This window comes from Solea senegalensis, linkage group LG2, assembly GCF_019176455.1.
Source record: "Solea senegalensis isolate Sse05_10M linkage group LG2, IFAPA_SoseM_1, whole genome shotgun sequence".
Lineage (NCBI taxonomy): Eukaryota > Metazoa > Chordata > Actinopteri > Pleuronectiformes > Soleidae > Solea > Solea senegalensis.
This window is the reverse complement of record NC_058022.1, coordinates 10,408,573-10,426,705: the sequence shown is the minus strand read 5'-3', so window position 1 is coordinate 10,426,705 and position 18,133 is coordinate 10,408,573. Positions and strand designations below refer to the sequence as shown.

The 18,133-nt window shown below is 40.5% G+C and overlaps 1 protein-coding gene across 1 annotated transcript in view; it reads left to right on the top strand.

The window, feature by feature from the left end:
• LOC122760597 (ephrin type-A receptor 6-like) overlaps positions 1-18,133 on the top strand; it is a 143,155-nt gene that overhangs the window by 64,447 nt on the left and 60,575 nt on the right. The window contains exons 4-5 of the mRNA XM_044015716.1: positions 14,585-14,740; positions 17,460-17,795. Of these exons, the coding sequence (XP_043871651.1) occupies positions 14,585-14,740; positions 17,460-17,795 (492 nt within the window). The remainder of the gene's footprint in view (positions 1-14,584; positions 14,741-17,459; positions 17,796-18,133) is intronic.

The following is an 18,133-nucleotide window of genomic DNA, read 5'->3' as shown; positions in this document are numbered from 1 at the left end:
CTGTTTGTAAACAAACTACTATATTGTTTTATTTCACTGTGTCAACCCTGGTTTTCTTGACTGCAGCTGCTTTTAGTATTAACGTCATATGGCGAACTTTACTTTTTCTGTTGTAAACCTCTTTTAAGATATTCTTAAGGAAAGTGTGTTAATGTTAATAACTTTCTTTATCGTGGAAGTTGCTGTGTTTTCCCCCTGAATCCTGTCTGCATGCAAATATGATGCATAATACTTCAACATTAACATGGAGACACACAAATCCACATCCACACACCACCCGCTCCTATGTCTTATTCCAATTGTTATTATTAATTTTTTCCTCATCATATGCTCTTATCGCACAGGAAGTGTCGCATCAGTCAGCTTTTTTCTCTCCGTCTTTCCCATCAGTGGTAATTGATATTTGAGGCTTCATTTTGTGCCCGGGCCTTCTTTTCTTGAAATGAGCTTTTGGAGCCCAGAGAAAACAGCTGAGGCGATGGAAATGGAATTGGTTGTGTGTCGGCGCATGAGAGAGCAGGATTATCCTAGCATAATGTCAGCCTTATTAAACACTATTACACTGTATAGATCAGAGTGGGATCTGGAGAGGATATAGTGCCTGCTCATCTGAGTGTGTGTGTGTGTAAATTGGGATTATATGCTCATAAATGAGAGTTTCTATTAGACATTAGATATGATCCTGTGAATATTGTCCACCTCTGATGAGATTTCATAGTTTTAAGGAGTCGTTATATAAAACATATGTAGAACGTGTATAGAACATTGAAGGACAATTGTCTAAATCCTGTCAATGATGCAAATGTTTATTCTGCTCCAAGAAGCATCACATACAGTACTGTATGTGATGCACTGAACGGCTGGTTAACAGGTTTTATAATTTAATACTATATGAAAAGATCATTAGTGAGCTGGAGAAGCTTGAGATGCTCTGGTGTAAACAAAAGATTTTCACACGACATCACATGACATGTTATATTTCTTTCTTGAAAGTGAAGCACTTAATGTGTTGTCTTCCATGCCTGTTGGGAGACATAAACACTCACATGAGCTGGTTTAATCAAACAAAGCTTACTTGCATGGGTTTCGGATGTTTTTAAATATTTTGTGAATGCGACTAATCTGTTCTGCAGTGGTGGATGTGGACGTCAGCCTTGGAAAAAATCTATTTCACGTCTACAATGTGCCGTCAGACTGAGGCACACGGTAGTTGAATGTTTGAACAATTGTGTAATGCAAACGTCAGCACTCATCATCACACCATGTCTCGTATTGCTGTAAGGCGAAAATTTGGCTCGTGTGCTGCTTTATTGAATCAATGCAGGGGAGAGTTGTCACAACAGTCAAATTGCATGTTACATGAAATGACAAGTTCAGCTCAGCAATTCAAACAAGCTGTTAGGAAACCAAAAAAAAGGGTGTTCATACAGAGCTGCTATGAAATACATACTGTATTTCTGACAGAAAATGGACTAACACATTTATTAACCACGCAGTTTTCACTCAGCAACTCAGCTATGACTAAACATTGCTGTGGTTTTTATTGTGACACTCACTTCACTCAGTTTAGTTATTATAAAAACAAAAAAATCCACAATGTGTTATTACCTGGTCATAGTCTGTGAAAACAAGCTGACTTTCACAGAGTAGACACTCGTGATAACTAAACGTGGCGTGCATTATTTCTCCTGCGCTTTACATTTAAACCATTCCAGTCTTATTTTGTCACTTCAGGTGTCGTTATAGGGACAGAACAACCCATAAAAGACAGCCCGTATATGCCAAGATGTGATTGCAGTCCCGACGTACCGACTGAATTTTGTCTGCTTCAAAATGAGTCACGAGGTAGTTCAATATGTTTCAAGACATTTTTTTGTATTTCTTTAGTAAGATAACTGTTCCTCGCCATTATAAATCCATTCTTGCACCTTTTATTCACAGTTGTCAGAGTGCCTTTTGGTTTCCCGGTGTACGATAACTCCGCCACTGTGGAAACACAAAGCCTTTTTTTATCTTTATGATTATGAACAGCATTCCGCAAACGGTGACTGCCTTTTGAAAGACTTAAAACATTGAACAGCGGGGGAAAAGGTGACAAATAATGAGATTGTTGGCCTTCCGTAACGTGGAAGGCACATTCTTCGCTCTGCTTGTTTGTTTTGAAAATGTCCTCTCGCCCCATCTTCTTAAACACGTACCTCAGCACTATTGATTGCCAGCCATAGTAATAAATATACAATTAAGAACCTGGGAGCGGTAGAATGCTGTCACTGAAACAGCAGCCACTAATTAGGACAAACAGTCACAGATGGAGATGTCTTTGCCAGAGTGAGGATTTTTCCGTCGAACACTGTGAATGTGCAGACTGAGCCCGGCTGTTTGTATGCAAACAACCCTCCGTCATTAGGCGCAGACGAGACGGCGGAGGAGAAAAGTGGCACTTTTAAAACAGAGATGACTCGAGTATTTATAAGCAAAGACGAAGCAAATGCTGCGTTGTAGAAGAAACTTTTTTTTTTTTTTTCTTATAAACAAATTCTGCCTCATTGGGCATCGTGCACCATATACTGTAGGACAACATGCTTTGCTCTACACTTTCAAGAGCAGTGTTGGTTTCCATTTGTTCCGTCAGCTGTCACATGACCGGACTGCCGACAAAACTGCAGTGACATTAAAAACAACCGCTATAAATGAGCCTGAAAATGTGTGCGTTAGTGATTTGGGTCAGCATGCGGGAGGAGTGTGTGGTCCTCAGATCATTAACAAGGGAAAGCTGTGCTCTGATTGTGGTCATTCTCTCCTAATAACTGGCAAATGCCTCCCACTAGTCCCATGAAGGTCCACTCCATCATCCCCAATGACTGCACTTGGAGAGCTTTCTGTCCTTTGCCAAGCAACTTCCCTAAAGTCTCCAACAGAAAGTATTACAGTGTACTGAATGGGATGCCAGCCATAAGTGCATTATATCTTAGACTACATGTTTGATTGCTTATAATGATTCTGGGTTACAGATGAAAGTCGTTTGACGTGAAATAAACGTCAGTTTACACAGGCTGCAAGGTTTGAGTAGCAAAGGTTTGATATTATGTGAACATTTTTACCAATACGGGTGTAAAAAGTGATCAAAATTGAAGCAGTCTCACAGTGATGCCGTGGTCCTTTAAATTGACGGAGCTAGTTTATTTTCACTCTCCATCACGACGTTGTCGGCGCCGCTAAAGGGCTGCCGTGTCATTAGCTCCCTCTCTTGTTTGTGCCGTTTTTAGACGAGACATTGCCGTGGTTCATTTTCCACAAGAAGGCCTTTATGCTAATACAACCTCGGCTAAAAATGATTCGCCGCTGATTTAACAGCGTGTTAAAGCCACATTCGGCATCAATCATGCACAGGGAAGGCAGAGAGGGAGGGGGGAGAGGGGAGAGATTGGGCCTAAGTCATGTTAATCTTCATAACACCTTATAATAAATTAATTAGGCACCCATGCACAAAACACACTGGTATGCATTCTCTCATTTCAAGAGCCGTATGGAGACGCAAGATTTATAATTAAATGTAGTCGCAGTAAAAAAGCAATAGGTGAAAGAGGGAATGTAATGAAAGTGATAAATGACTGTACTGTTCTGTATGCACGAAAAACTCATGACAAAAACCAAAGGTATTTTTACTCAAGGCGCCTCTGGGCTGCACTCCTGTTGCACCTTTTGTTACTTGGCAACCAATACCTGTTAGCTGCTGAGATGACAGTGAAGTTGCTGTGGCATCACTGAATTAATTAATGCATTCACCGAGGAAAAAAATACTTAAAAAAAACAACAAAGACTGTGGTTTGCCAGCACCACGTTTCCCTTCACTGCTCGTGTGGTAAAACACAAAAACTTGCAGAAAACTCTCCTGAAGCTGATTCAGCCCTGCGCTTTACCCCGAAATGTAGTTGTTTCTTGTACGTGATATACTTAGAAGCCATCTCTTCTTCCACTTTTCTGAGATTTCTCTCAAAATCCTCTATTGTAGTGAAAACTTCGGGACTTCTAGCTTGGGGAATGGTTGCCGGCGTACGTCACTTCCGGTACCACCGCCCTACGAAAAATCCTCAACCGCCCCGCCCCCTAAAGAGTGCAGAATTAGCCATGCAGTTTCAAGCCTCCGACCAAGTGTCACTGGTGGGCACGTAACAACAAAAAGAATGAAGATATTTATGGACTCAGCACAATTTTTCCAAACTACTACCTGTATTCTAGTAATACAAAGCTAAATGCAAATCGGTGAAGTATTCCTATAAATGCATTTAGTGTAAAAAGTGTACATATCCAACTTAAATATGACCAGTGGTTCAGCTCATCTTTTTCTAAATACTGTACAGATTTGACAGTGGTATTATTATTGTTTACCTGGACGTTATAGCCCACTGTGTCCCACCACATCTAGTCGTTGTTTGGGCTGAACAAACAAGTGTCACAAACCATTTGTTAGCGCCACAGTTTACAAGCCCAAAAAGTGTCACATTCCACCAGTAGTTTATGGGGTCGGCAACCACTGGCCGACGATAAGTGCTGTCGTGGATTTATTATTGTAATAATGCCGCTGAGATATCCTAATACAGGTCAGCGGTGTAACGTAGCCGGCCACTACATTATGTCAGCAGTCCAGCTGGAATATAAAAACACTGCTTTACTGTCCATCCTAAAGCCTCCACTCGCTACAGGCTCTTCTCCAGTGGAAGATTTAAAGAGGAACCGCGCTCTGGCTCAGAGTTAACGGATGTCTTTTGAGAGGTTTACTGCTCTGTTAGTTCATTTGGTACAAGCCTTTTTTTCTATGCTGCCATAAATGTGGCCATAAAGGGATCAGTGAGTCTGACCTCTGTAAAGTCCATAAAAAGATCTGTGATAACGTCACTGATACAGTGTATAAGTGATGGCGGCCCCTGCGGCGCTGTCATCCTCAAGAAGTGGCGCTTTCTTCCTCACCTTTTTGTGTTTTTAACTTCTCATTGTCTCTTTGTTAATTAGTTCATTTTTCTTTTCTTTTTTTCCACCACGGTTCTCTTTGTTCCCTTTGTATCCTAATCTCCCTTTAAAATATCCCAAAGCCTAATCTAACAGTACATTTCCCAAAGTGGGTCTCCCGTGTTACTTTAACTTTGGATTGACCAGAAGACACTTTAATGCCGTCTCAGTTGTGATTCTCCTGGAGTGTTGGAAAGTCACGCGACAGAACAAAGTTGTCTTTGATGCTAGTACTAAATAGTGTTGTGTATCTGAAGCTGCATGCACGGTGTGAGTTTTTATAACGCTGATTTCAGAAGCGAGACACTTTACAGCGCCTCTCAAATTCTCTTTGTTTTTCCCTTTACAAAAATCTCCAAAGTATAATAAATAGTGAACTAATTGTGTTTATTTATTAACCTGAAAAAGTCCAAATTATTCCAAGAGAAATACATGTGGGAGGTCACATAATATCAATTCTATTTACATAGCACTTTTGAAAGCAATTTCATAAAATGCTTTGACACACAAAGCAAAAACAAAATGGCAAAATACACAAAATCAAAGCGTAGTTGTCAAATTACATCAGAGCAAAAGAGCAATAAAGACGATAAGACGTCAGACAAAAGCAAATGGAGCAAATAAAAGAATAAAAACACACAAAAAAAGAGAAATTAAAAGGACAACCTCTCAATAAAGGCAAGTCACTAAAAATGGGTTTGTTTGTTTATTGGATTCTGAGTTCTTTGTGGTGATTAGTTTTACTTACACTGGCAGGGAATAAGGAGTCTAGTGAAAGAACTTCATCAAGTAAACATGTCAGATAGACATCATAGGATGACAAAATAACAATTACTTATTTGTAGATAAGAAGACTCTCCGTTTAATGGACAAACGTGTGATTTGTTGAGGAAGGAGCTGCTGTGAAGAAAGGAACACAAACATGTGTGAATTTATTAGCACAGCTGGTGAAGCTAGTGAATGTTAGGGTCTGGAAGCACCACAATGAAACCATCACCTGCAGAGGAAAATGTCTCTGTTGTGGACACGTGGCTTGGTGCCACCATTGCAGTCGAAGTTAGCTTTTAAACTTGAAGTCAAATCCTTTTTTCTCTAATGCTTTTAGTATGCATGTTGCTAATTAGCTCTGATCATCCCAGTTAACAGTGTTTTGTTGTTTCCCCCCTCGAATAAAAAATAGCCACCATTAAACGATCTTATTATCTCCATCACCTTATGTTTCGGTAATTCATCTCCAGACTGATTTAGTGTAATAAACCTCCATGCTACAAAATGCCAGTCTAATTAAACTGAGGAAATCAATGCAACAGGTGAAATTCAAATAGCCATGGAACGAGCGAACACAAAGAAACAAATTAACCAGCAATCGAAACTCAATCAACAGAGACTCGCTGCCTTCTCTTCACTATTATGTCAAGTTTGCCGTGTCCACATTACCCTTTGCTTTATTGTGAGCTACTGGCAGCACCAGACACGGTGGGAAAATTACAATCAGGACGCAAGTAGGAGAATGTGAATACAACAAAGTAAACAGTCACTGTAATGAAAGTAGAAGTGATTGCGTTGATGCTAGGATGTAAACAGCATCATCACCAAGTCAAAATCAGATCTTTTCAAATTGAGGTGAAAGTATTTACAATCACATGCTAATGGCACTTTTCCATTATACAGTTCTAGCACGGCTCGACTTTGCTTTTCCATTGGGGACACTACCTGGTCGACACGTTCTGGTTCGACTCAAATTCTGATTGGTCGCCTTTTTGCCGTGTTAATTTCACACAGTCTATGGTTAATTTGATTTCATCTGGAGGAATGTGCCAAGTGCTAATGGGGGTGTTTTCACAGGTAACAGCGTGTCTTCAGAGAACACGCCCCCTTGTTTTCAGTATTCTGAATTATCCCAACCCACTAGAGACAGATAGATGAAAGAACGTCCATTGGTTTTATTCAATTTTCAGCTACAGTCAGTCCTCCTCGAACATCCATGTCATCCATCATCCATGTACAAAAATAGATGGCGGCAAAAAAGTCGAATGCAAAGTTTGCCAGCAACCGTTTGCAAATCACAGCTCGACTACAAACATGGCATATCATATAAAAACAGTAAGCTAACTTGTCTTGCTCGTTTTGAGTATATGAACATATCAGAATGAGCATATTTCAATGTTTTAGTCTAATAATCGTTGATTCGTTTTATAACTGCAGGCGCAGTCTATGTGGCAGCTTTGCTCGCTGTACAGTGTGATTGTTTCTGTTTTTATCTCACGAGGAATAAATCTGCTTCCTGTGAAATGTCCATACTTTAATTTGGTATAGGCTAATTTACAAAACTCTATGTTGATAGTGGTTGTAGTGGTGGTACTTGCTATATAAAATTTGACAACACTATGACACAGTACGGACAAGGTATTCGTGCACTGCATATTCAGAGAAAATTTGAATTATCATACAGAAAATAAAAATGCATTTCAAATGGAATGTGCAAAGACAGTCCACAGCTGATGATTACATTTTCCCATCCGGTGTCTGTAAAGTGCAGAATTCGCACACGTTAGGTATGCATAATACCGTTATTATGACTTCCCGGAGATCTCACATCTGCTGCGTTTTCCTAACTAATTGAGCAAACACCGCACTCGACACTTCAGCAGAATATTTGGTGGAGAGGCCCACTAATCCTCAAGTGCAAATCAGAGATAGCGCTCAGCTAATGAAGAGACGGATGAAGGCTGATGAGTAAGGCAGATGGACTGAAAGTGAGAGGAGGAGGCGGGGGGGGGGGTTGGTGTTCTTTTTCTTTATGCGACGCTTTCACATACAGGTTACAGACTGCAAAGAGAGGTGAGACCCGATGGCTTCGAGCGTTATTAAAATGTTGCATAATGCATCGTAATTAGAAACAGTGTAGGTGTATGTGGTGTTCCTGGCTCGCCATCACACATGAAGTTTATCTCACCAATATCATGATTCCTCTCAGTGATATTGGCTGCGCTTCTGTTGTGAATATCACGCTGCAGTGGTGGGGGGTGAGATTTTCCCCTTGTGGAGTTTGATAAATAAAAAAATAAAAAAAAGTGTAACTTATGAAGGGAAATTGGACCACTGTTCTGCTAATATGGGAGATATATGTGGACAAGATGTGCTCCGTGTCAGCGCAGACAAAAAGCAATAAGGATTTCATTTTTGTTGTTTTATATTTCCCATGGATAGGACACCGCGGTGGGTAATATCTGTGTGGAATGAAACTGAAAATAGGCCACATCTTCCATTTTTTTTTCTTCTTTTTTTTACCCCCTCCATATGCAATAAGTTTGAGGCCGCATCGCACCTTATAATGCCACCATCTCTGCAATGATTTCTCATCCTTTGCATCGCCTCCTCACCACGCCGCCTTTGATTTCAAGAGCTGAACTATTCTGCAACATTTGTTGATGTGGTTCTGCAAGTAAATGCTGCAGAATTGTGCTCCTCTTGGAATTGTTCTTCTTCGCTGACCACCGGGGAGAGGAACCCACCATCATCGGCTATACACCGCCCAAAAACAAAAAAAAAAAAGAGCCAAAGAGTTTCATTCACTCGCGCACGCAGGCACAAAGCACACATCGCCGATGTGCTGCTTTTGACTGATTGCCACAGAGAGATGGACTCGGTGTGGAAAGTTGGCCATATCATGCTATCAAACTGCATTAACAAGAAGTTACTGTTAAATAGAGCATGCTTTTTTTGTATAAATTTTTTTTTTATTTTTGTACATTTTATGAATCTATTAGACAGATATAGTCAAACAATGACAGGAAATTGAGAGAGACAGTGGATGATGTGCCGCCGCACACACTGGCGGTCTGGATAAGAAACAGGGACACTGTGTTTCATGGTTATTACCCTGAATCTCCTCTGTCACAAAGGCAGCCCCCATTAAATTAAGTGTGATATATTTTCAGCGCCTGTTTAAAGTAATACTTTAAAGACCAATTTTGTAGGTTCACGGTGAAACTTGATTGAAGTGGAAATGTATTGTTTATTGTACAGGCCATACTCTTTTAGTAACCTGGCAATCTATCGAGCAGGGATCTGTAATTTAATTTCTTTCATGTCCTCTGTCAATCTTTCTGCTCTTCTTTGCTCAACATCACCACATAGTAGTTACACACCAGGGAGTATGGGATGGTTGTGGTTATAAAAAAGAAATTATACTGAATGTGAGGTCAGGCAAAGAAAGTATTTGAAGGCAGTCTAGGGCTGCAACTAATGATTATATTCATAATTGATTCATAATCAATTTATCCGTCAATTAATTGAGCACTTGTTTGGTCCATAAAATGTCAGAAAATGTTAATTAATCAGCGTTTCCCAAACCTGGACATGACGATGTTGTCAAATGTCTCGTTTTGTACACAAACCAACATGATGTCTTCTTATATGCAGAAAATATTCCCATTTAAACTTGAATCATCAACTATCAAAATAGTTGATGATTCATTTAATAATCGATTAATCGAGTAATCGCTGCAGCCCTAGAAGGCACACTGCTCTCTGTGGATGCAAATGCTATCATTGTACACAAATCACAGTCATGGGACAATTTTTCACAAGTAAATACATTTCTCTTTTAATGCATTCTGTCCTGTTTTTGTTTAAATTAACCATCAACAGAGGTTGAACCCCCTAAACCGACCAACCGCGAAGTAGCTTTTTTTTTTGCAGATTGTCATCGTCACAGCCAAAGTTTGAACTCCAATTTGCCTGCCAGTTGTTCCGCTGTTAAGGTCCACTGAGTATGAAGCAGCAGGCTTTACCAAACAATCTGCTGCCTCTGCGTCTCAGGGCCCAGCTCACGCTCCTGAGCCCCGGGGATTGAAGATGCTCTGGGTGACTTCCAGATCTCATTAACCTTGGGCTGATGGCCTTGGAACGATGTGATCAGAGCCTCAAAGGCCAGTGGGTCAGACTACTGGCCTACATGCTCCACAGGTGGACATGCATACATTTACTGGGGAGAGTGTGACTCAATTTTTAATATGTTTAAAAGAAAAACAACTTCTCTCACATTGGTATGCTATTATAATGATGAAACTTGTTGCTTTTATCCATTTTTCATGACATAATCGTTCCCTTGAAGTCTGTGCTCCAGTATATTAAACATCTACAGTACGACTCGGAGCCTTTTTAAGAGAAAGACATGCTTGACTTCTGTTGTCATTTACGATCCATCATCGTATGTGACGTCTGCTGAGACAGCCCTCAAATGGATGTGCTTCTGTTTCCCTTGTGCTAACAGACACTTTAAATGTCTGTCAGGGGCTTTGGTGTCAGGATCAACAAACAGAATGATGGTCATGTCATTCCTCTCTCTGACAGACAGACAAACACACACAGTACAGTATGTTTTCTTACAGTGTCAGCACACACGCATCTGGCCATAGCACCTTACATTATTTCATAATGACTCTAAATGATGCTAATTCCTACAGCTATTTTCACACTACTTTGTGAAGGTGTGTTTTACAGCTATACCATAATTTGTTTCTAAATCCTTGTCACATCCTGATAAAGAAAAAAGAGTAAAAATCCACAGTCTGTCGCTTCCTCATAATACTCGTAATAAACACGAGCAATTATTTAGTTTGGACCAGACATGTTGATACGATGCGATACGTGATACATGGTCCACGATACCGATAATATCACGATACAACAATTGCAGTAATCAATATATTGCAAGACAAAAGTGCAGGATTTTTTCTATTTATTTACAACATAGAGAACAAAGAGCATAAAGTCTTTGCATTTGAGCAGCGCCACCACAAGGAGACATGAAGTAGTGACGCCCAGTGGCGGGTGACCGTTTACTTTAGAGTGCCTTCATTTATAAATGAAAATATCAATATTTTGCCCTGGCCCTATCGATAATTATTGCACTGCAAATCCCCAGTACCTGCCACTCACCAACCTGCCTATCTGTGTGTTTTATTATGATAATATTTAAAGCTTTGGGTGTGTTTATGTGTCATTATGTCCAGACAATTTTATTCATCCATCTGGATGTGAGGACAATTTCAACAAATGACATAAAAATGTGATTGAAAAACGAATCATGGACTCAATCTTTCATGCAAAGTGCATGTTTTATGTGCGCACGTTGAGTTCTGATGTGGAAAATGGTACAATAACTAGTAATAAGTTGCATGTGTTACTACTAAAATCCTACATAGATTGTCTGTCTGTCCTTCTCACACACACACACACACACATCCCTTTCCCCACTGCCTCTTGTCACTGGACTGTTTTGTTCTGGCTCCCATGTGAAAGCCCCAGACCATCAGCAGCTGTGTGTGTGTGCAAATCCACTCAATGCCAAATCCTTTTCTCCTGTGTGGATCAGTTATCATATTCATAGGGGAAATAATACTATGAATTCTTGCATCCTTTATATGAAGAAGAAATCATTGTCCTTGATGGATTAGTGGCAGTATTTGATTTGCGGACTTGTCTTGTCTTTTCACACTCACAGCCTTCAGGCTCATTTGGCAGCCTGTCCAGTTGAGCAGAATATGCTGTTTGTCACTGCTGTTGCCATGTGAAGTGGCGTGTGTGTGTGTGTGTGTCTGTGTGCGCTAACCACCTTGGCACAATGTGTGTGTGTGTGTCTATCCTCACACGATGCACGTTGTTGCAGACAGTGGTGCTGACAGATTGCAGAAGGAAGGAAGCTGGAAGGTTTGAAAAGGAACATCCCCTCAGTTCAGTGAAGGTCGGGCAGGATTATCATTAGTTTGAGTCTGAAACAGGTTCTTGTGGTGGTGGTGGGGAGTTGAGTGACAGTTTTTGACTCAGGGACAGGTGCATATCAGAGGTTAATGGCACCGGCAGCCTTGATACACCATAGGGGATGTCACTTATCATTCTGATACAGATAATGTGTGTATGTGCGGGTGTGGTAGGAAAATAGTTTTGCACAGAATCAATTCCAATGTAGGTTTGACTCTTTTCATTTGTGTAATGTGGGTCATTAACCCTTTAACACCTAATCCTCAAAATATCTGTCTGGACTTTTTTTTTGCTTATTTTAACCATAAAAGGGCCAGAAAATGCCCTGTAACTAAAATGTTAAGTGCTTTTGCCCATTTTTTCCAGAATAACTTCCAATATCTGGCAGTTATTTACAATTTACATGTTCAAATATACTAACACCGGATTCTCCGCATTAAATTTGAAATTTGAACAGTGTAAAACATATTTAAAGTAATATTTGTTTGAGTTTTTGTCTCAATGTCCAAAAACAGGCACAAAATTGGAAACTTACAGTATGTATAGGCGTTTTTCCAGCGCTCTCCTCTCTGGTGACTTAAGACTCTGATTCGGTGGCTTCCTTGAACAGCGCGAGTAAAATGGCCACGATAACCCCACGTTGGCTTTGACGTGCAACTTCACAGCTTTCAGAAACCGTTGGAATTCTTCCGATAACACAAACCGTCGCATAATTACAGTAATTCAAACGTGTCGTCTGCAATACGCTCGGTGTTAAAGGGTGAATAGAAATTTGGATCATTTTATAAACTCCAACAAACAAGTGACCCGTGCTGTGCTTGCGTGCGTTTCCGTGCCTGCGTGTTAACCTCTTTGCCTCGGTCCTAATTGTCCCCATTTGATCAGAGCAGTCATGGTTGCGGGCCACTTCGTTGTCCTCCTCACGGCTCCATTTATCACGGGCAGCAATGGAGACACACAAAGGCATGCTATGCGTCAAGGTGAATCCCTTCAAATTGCTCAGCTTGTGTTACCTTGTTAAATCGATGTGCTTGGCGACGACCAGCAATGAAATCCCACCGGTCAGGAGATGTTTACACGTCTCTGTGAAGAGGACGTGCTTTGAAGATTATGAAAATGTAAGAGGAGGACAACTGTAATCATTTCTGTTTGTTTCCGTTTGATAAGAGGATATTGCTACATGTTATATCCATGCCTCACTTTTCACCCCCTCTTTTTTTTAGCATCAGCCTGAAGTTATTAACCAAATTCATGTCGGAGCAGTCACTTTCTTCATTTTCCCCTCTGATAAAGGCGTTATGAGATAAAAGCGGCTTCAGTGTTCTCTTTAATTTCTGCTGTAGACTTTCTATTTCCATGTAGACAATTCCCAGTGCGTACTTTCAATGCCACCTTTTCTATTCAATTTGGAAATTTTAATAGAAGTGAATTTGGGTCTGTAATAGTAATTCATGTGTTTGTGTGAATACGGAGGCAACAGAAAAACCACATTACACGCTTTCATACACAGAGCCTCTGGAATAAGATAAGCACATTTGGAAATATGTTTCATGCACCATTCAGACCAAGGCGTTGAAAGGCTTTCTGTAAATGTAGAATACAGGAAGGGAGGTACATCTTTTTATATGTTTTTATTACAAAATGAAATTAAAATGGTCAGAATTTATCATACACTTACTTGGTCATTCCAGGCCAGCAAAGCACTGCTGCTGAAAAAAGGATGCAGCATCATTTTTTATCTTTATTTATCTTTCTTAAATGATGCTGTGCTCCTAAAAAAAAAAAGTGCACTGGATTCCCACGCTAAAATGTAATGGCCTGGTGCAGAATGAGATGTAAGCGTTATCGTGCTACGAGGTCCAGTTTTACTGTGTAAATGTAAATTCTAATTATTCTATGCTCATTATTACTTAATCTTTCTCTGAACTAATGATGTTTTTAAGTGGCGCCTTGAAAGAGTTTGAAATGCTTAAAATAAATAAATGTTTAATTCTGCAAATTAAACTATTGTTGTCCATTTACTCACAGTGAAGTGTATTTTTTAACCATTTAGGAAAAGCACAGTCCTCTCATATACTTTTAATGCGCTGTTTGCAAATTTAATAATAGAAAAAATAACTCCTGACACTCTTTGTAACACTCCTTGACGGATCCAAGAGTGACTGCATCTTGATGTTGCCACTCAATTAGCCTTTCTGTCATCACATTTCACTCACAGTTTTGATTATTCACGCACAAAAGAACGCCCACTGTGAAGATGACTTGGTCTTGAAACTGTCAGTATCCTTGAGGTTATATATATATATATATATTGTATATATATAGTATATATATATATATGTATATATATATATATGTATATATATATATATATATATATATATATATATATATATATATATATATATATGTATTAATATATGTATTAATTTGAAAGAATCCAGAGTGTATATCTGCATTGCAACTGTGCAGAATAAACAAACAATGACATGAATTGTCAATACTAAAGAGTAAATGTTCCTGAAACCAAACAGATGGTCTCATTATATTTTAATGAACTGTGCTGCATCAATTTCAGATTTTATTCTCATTTATCTGTTGAAATTCTTTAATATTCTTTGATACAAAATTCTGATGAGTACTGCTGTCGTGCTGGATTCATAATGACTATTGACAGCCACACTAAGCGGCTCCTGTGCCTTTTGAGTTTTGTCGTGACGTATAATAATGATGGAAGTGTGAAAAGTTGAACGCAGAAGTTGTACTCTTTTTTTCTTTTCCCCTCATGTTGTCTTTCTGTCGCCACCAGCTTGCCACCCAGGATTCTACAAGGCATATGCTGGAAACATCAAGTGTTCAAAATGCCCACCACACAGCTTCAGCTATGGAGAAGGTGCTGCCATGTGCCGCTGTGAGAAGGGCTTCTTCAGGGCTGAGAAAGATCCTCCAACTATGGCTTGCACTCGTGAGTATAATACCATCACATACCAGTGTTGTAATGAACCAAGTACAAATACTTTGTTGCTGTACTTAAGTAGAATTTTCACATGTATTTCTGACAACTTTTTACTTTTACTCCGGTACATTTCCCTTAACCGTCTTAGTTACTCGTTACTACAAAATAAAAGTTGAGTTGGTGACGTAATGCCCGTTTGTTGTCGCTAGTTGTTTTTAGCGCCACCAGCTGTTAGCCGCATATTTTGGCTCCAAGTGGACTCAAAACACACCAGCGGCTCGTTGTTTACCGTGTCCGACACCGAGGCTCTGGTCTCCAGGTTTCTGCTATACACTCCGGAGACCGGGTTTCAGCTATCAGCCGTTTCAGCTCTACGCTCTCAGCTAAGCGGCCAACCCGTGAGCTAGCAAGCTCACGCAGATAAACCGCAGGTTCCAAGTTGAATTAAAAGGGAGGACAAAGGGAGGCCATTCATGACAGAAGGTTAATTTAAACGTTGTATGAAGTTGTTCGCCTGTACCTATGAGGCTTTCATTGTTAAGAAGCCAGAATAAATGTCACATTCAAAATTGTAATTTCTCACTTTGTTTAAATACTTTTACTTCTAATACTTACGTACATTTGATATCAGAAAATTACTTTTGATACTTAAGTACAGTTAATGTCTGACTTTTACTCAAGTAATATTCTAAAAGGCGACTTTAACTTCTACCAAAGTCATTTTCTGTCATTTTTCAAGTATTGCTTCCAAGTACTTTATACAAGACTGACCGTCACATACACATCCTGTGGTTAAGACTCTTAATAAATAAGTGAGTCATGACAAATAATGAGGATTAAGAGTATTCAGAAGATACAGAATGTTGTCGAAGTATGAATTTACATGAAAGAATGTAGAGCTGTGTGTACGTCCAATACACTGTGTAAGTTATTACTTTGGCTCTATGAGCTGTTGGATTTACCCCAGTGGTCCCTCTGAATTTGCTGTGGCTGTAAATCCAGTCTCGTCTCCAGCACTTATCTGGTGTGAAACTGTGCATTAGAGAGTCTCTGGATGAATTACATGGCTTTTGTTCAGCTGTGTTGTCTCCGTCGATGATTCACGGACTGTCATTACGACTTCATATTTGCATTAAATTACAGTTTAACTGGACTAATTCCACTTTAATTAAAAAGCCATTTAGCTGTCACAGAGATCGACAGGGGGGCACATATGAGAGCTCTCCACGCAGTGTGGAAGACTGCGTTTGCCTTTTACAGCAAGCCGGGAGAATGTGGCTTTACAGTTGCCAAAGCTTCTCTTTTCATACAAAAACACAGAATTGAAAATAAAAACACTGATGATGCACCTCGGATCTAGTAAGATCCAGTATGCAGACTACAGAAACAGGCAAAATGAGGGAAACACTGATTCATCCAAGGTGATATTTAAGTGCAGATGTTGTAAGTTGTTAAACTAAGTCTTAAAGTCTGAGGCAAATCCTTCAAGGAAACCTTTGCCCTTAATACAAACACACCTAGTCTATAAATGCTCGTGGGGGTGTGACAACCCAGCAAGCTAAAAGAAGTAGACTACCACGTTTATTTTTACAAGCTGTGAACTCATGTGAGCTTGTGGGCTAGAGCACAAAAAAAAGTTTTTGCTTGCTTAATGTCTATGACAAATGACAAAAAAAAAAGGACCAGGGATTAAAGAGTGATGGTGTGAGAGGAGGACAAAGGTAGAGAGGGAGAAAGACGGGGCGGTGTCACAGAGGAGAGATAAAAGTGGAGGGAGAGTGTGAAGCCTGGATGGAGAGGACAGTGGAGAGAGAAAGGAGGGAGGGTGATGATACCAATCTCCCCCCCGGGAGTAGAATAGGAGGTGACTGATGGCAGCCAGGTTGCGACGTAGTGAGGAGGTGAGTTGATTCTCCTTGATGGAGAGAATAGAGGCGGTGAGATAATGGTTGATAGGAGATTAAGAGAGGGAGAAGGGATGTGCGCTGACAGAAGTTGAGGAGAACTGGGAGGAGCCTTGCACTCTGCTGAGATTTTAAACCAAGTCAGGGATGGAGGGATTGGAGAGAGGAGGGAAGCATCCCATTGTCTAGGCAGACAGCGTGCCTGGCAGGATGGGAGTGTTCAAATCCCTCAGGCCTTTTAACTCCACCCTGTTGACAGCTGGCTGCCTGCTAAAGCACAATGCTTACCCTGACACACAAGCGCACATCCCCACAGCACCAAAATACCGAGGTGAACTAAGGGAGGGGAAATAACATAGGATGTTTACTGCACACGAGAGGAATACATTATCAAGAGTTGTGTGGTACAGTAATACTCTCTGCAATTATTTACACTGTAAATATGTATTGATATTTGTGTACATCTTTAGAATAGCATGCAAACTGTGGTCATTAGTGCTTTTCTCAGGAGTGCTTCCTCCTGTTTCTCGTATGTTCTCCAAAATGTGTTACCTCCCATTTCGTTAACAAAAGACAAACATTAATGCATACAAGAATAAAAGCAGAATTTAATTTGGATCAATTAAATCTGTCATCATTGTTTTTTTTAAGGTTGATTAACTCATTATCTCATCGTCCTTTGAATCACACAAAGCTGTCTGGTTCAAAATCTGCACCAAGAGCCTTTGCCACCAGTTTAAACTCGACAAACTTCATTTGCACGTCTTCTTTTCTTACCCCCCAACCAAAATCGACCTAATGTATCCTCTTTCTCCTGTCCACAGGACCTCCGTCTCCTCCTCGTAACTTAATGTTTAACCTGAATGACACCTGTCTGATGCTGGAGTGGTCGCCTCCAGGCGACACCGGGGGGCGGCGGGATCTCACCTACAACGTGCAGTGCAAACGCTGTGGCCCCGAGCCCAACCAGTGCCGCCTGTGCGAGGAGGACCTCCGCTTCCTGCCGCGACCGTTGGGCCTGACCAATGCCACCGTCACCGTCATGGACTTCTCGGCGCACGCCAACTACACCTTTGAGATTGAGTCGCTCAACGGGGTGTCGAATATCAGCTCTTTCCCGCGCCAGGTAGCCGTCATCACCGTCAGCACTGATCAGGGAGGTGAGTAACACATTTTGAAGTTATTTCACTTGAGCCACTTTTATATTTCTTATAAGATGTCTCACATGATAATAAAACAGTATTAATATCCATTGTCACACCACTTCATAAGCCATTGCAAGTCACTGAGAACAGATTCAAGAACATTTTCACAAAATTTGATAGTTGATGAACTGTATGAGCTGTATTGATAAATTAGGATAGCGCACAGCCAAGGGGAAAGAGAATTTGGCTTGTGACCAAAGGGTTGCTGGTTCAATTTCCCGCCAGGTCAAGGGCTGGGGTACCCCTGAGCAAGGTTGCTCATTGTTGATTGGACAGTGTACTCCTTGTGCCAG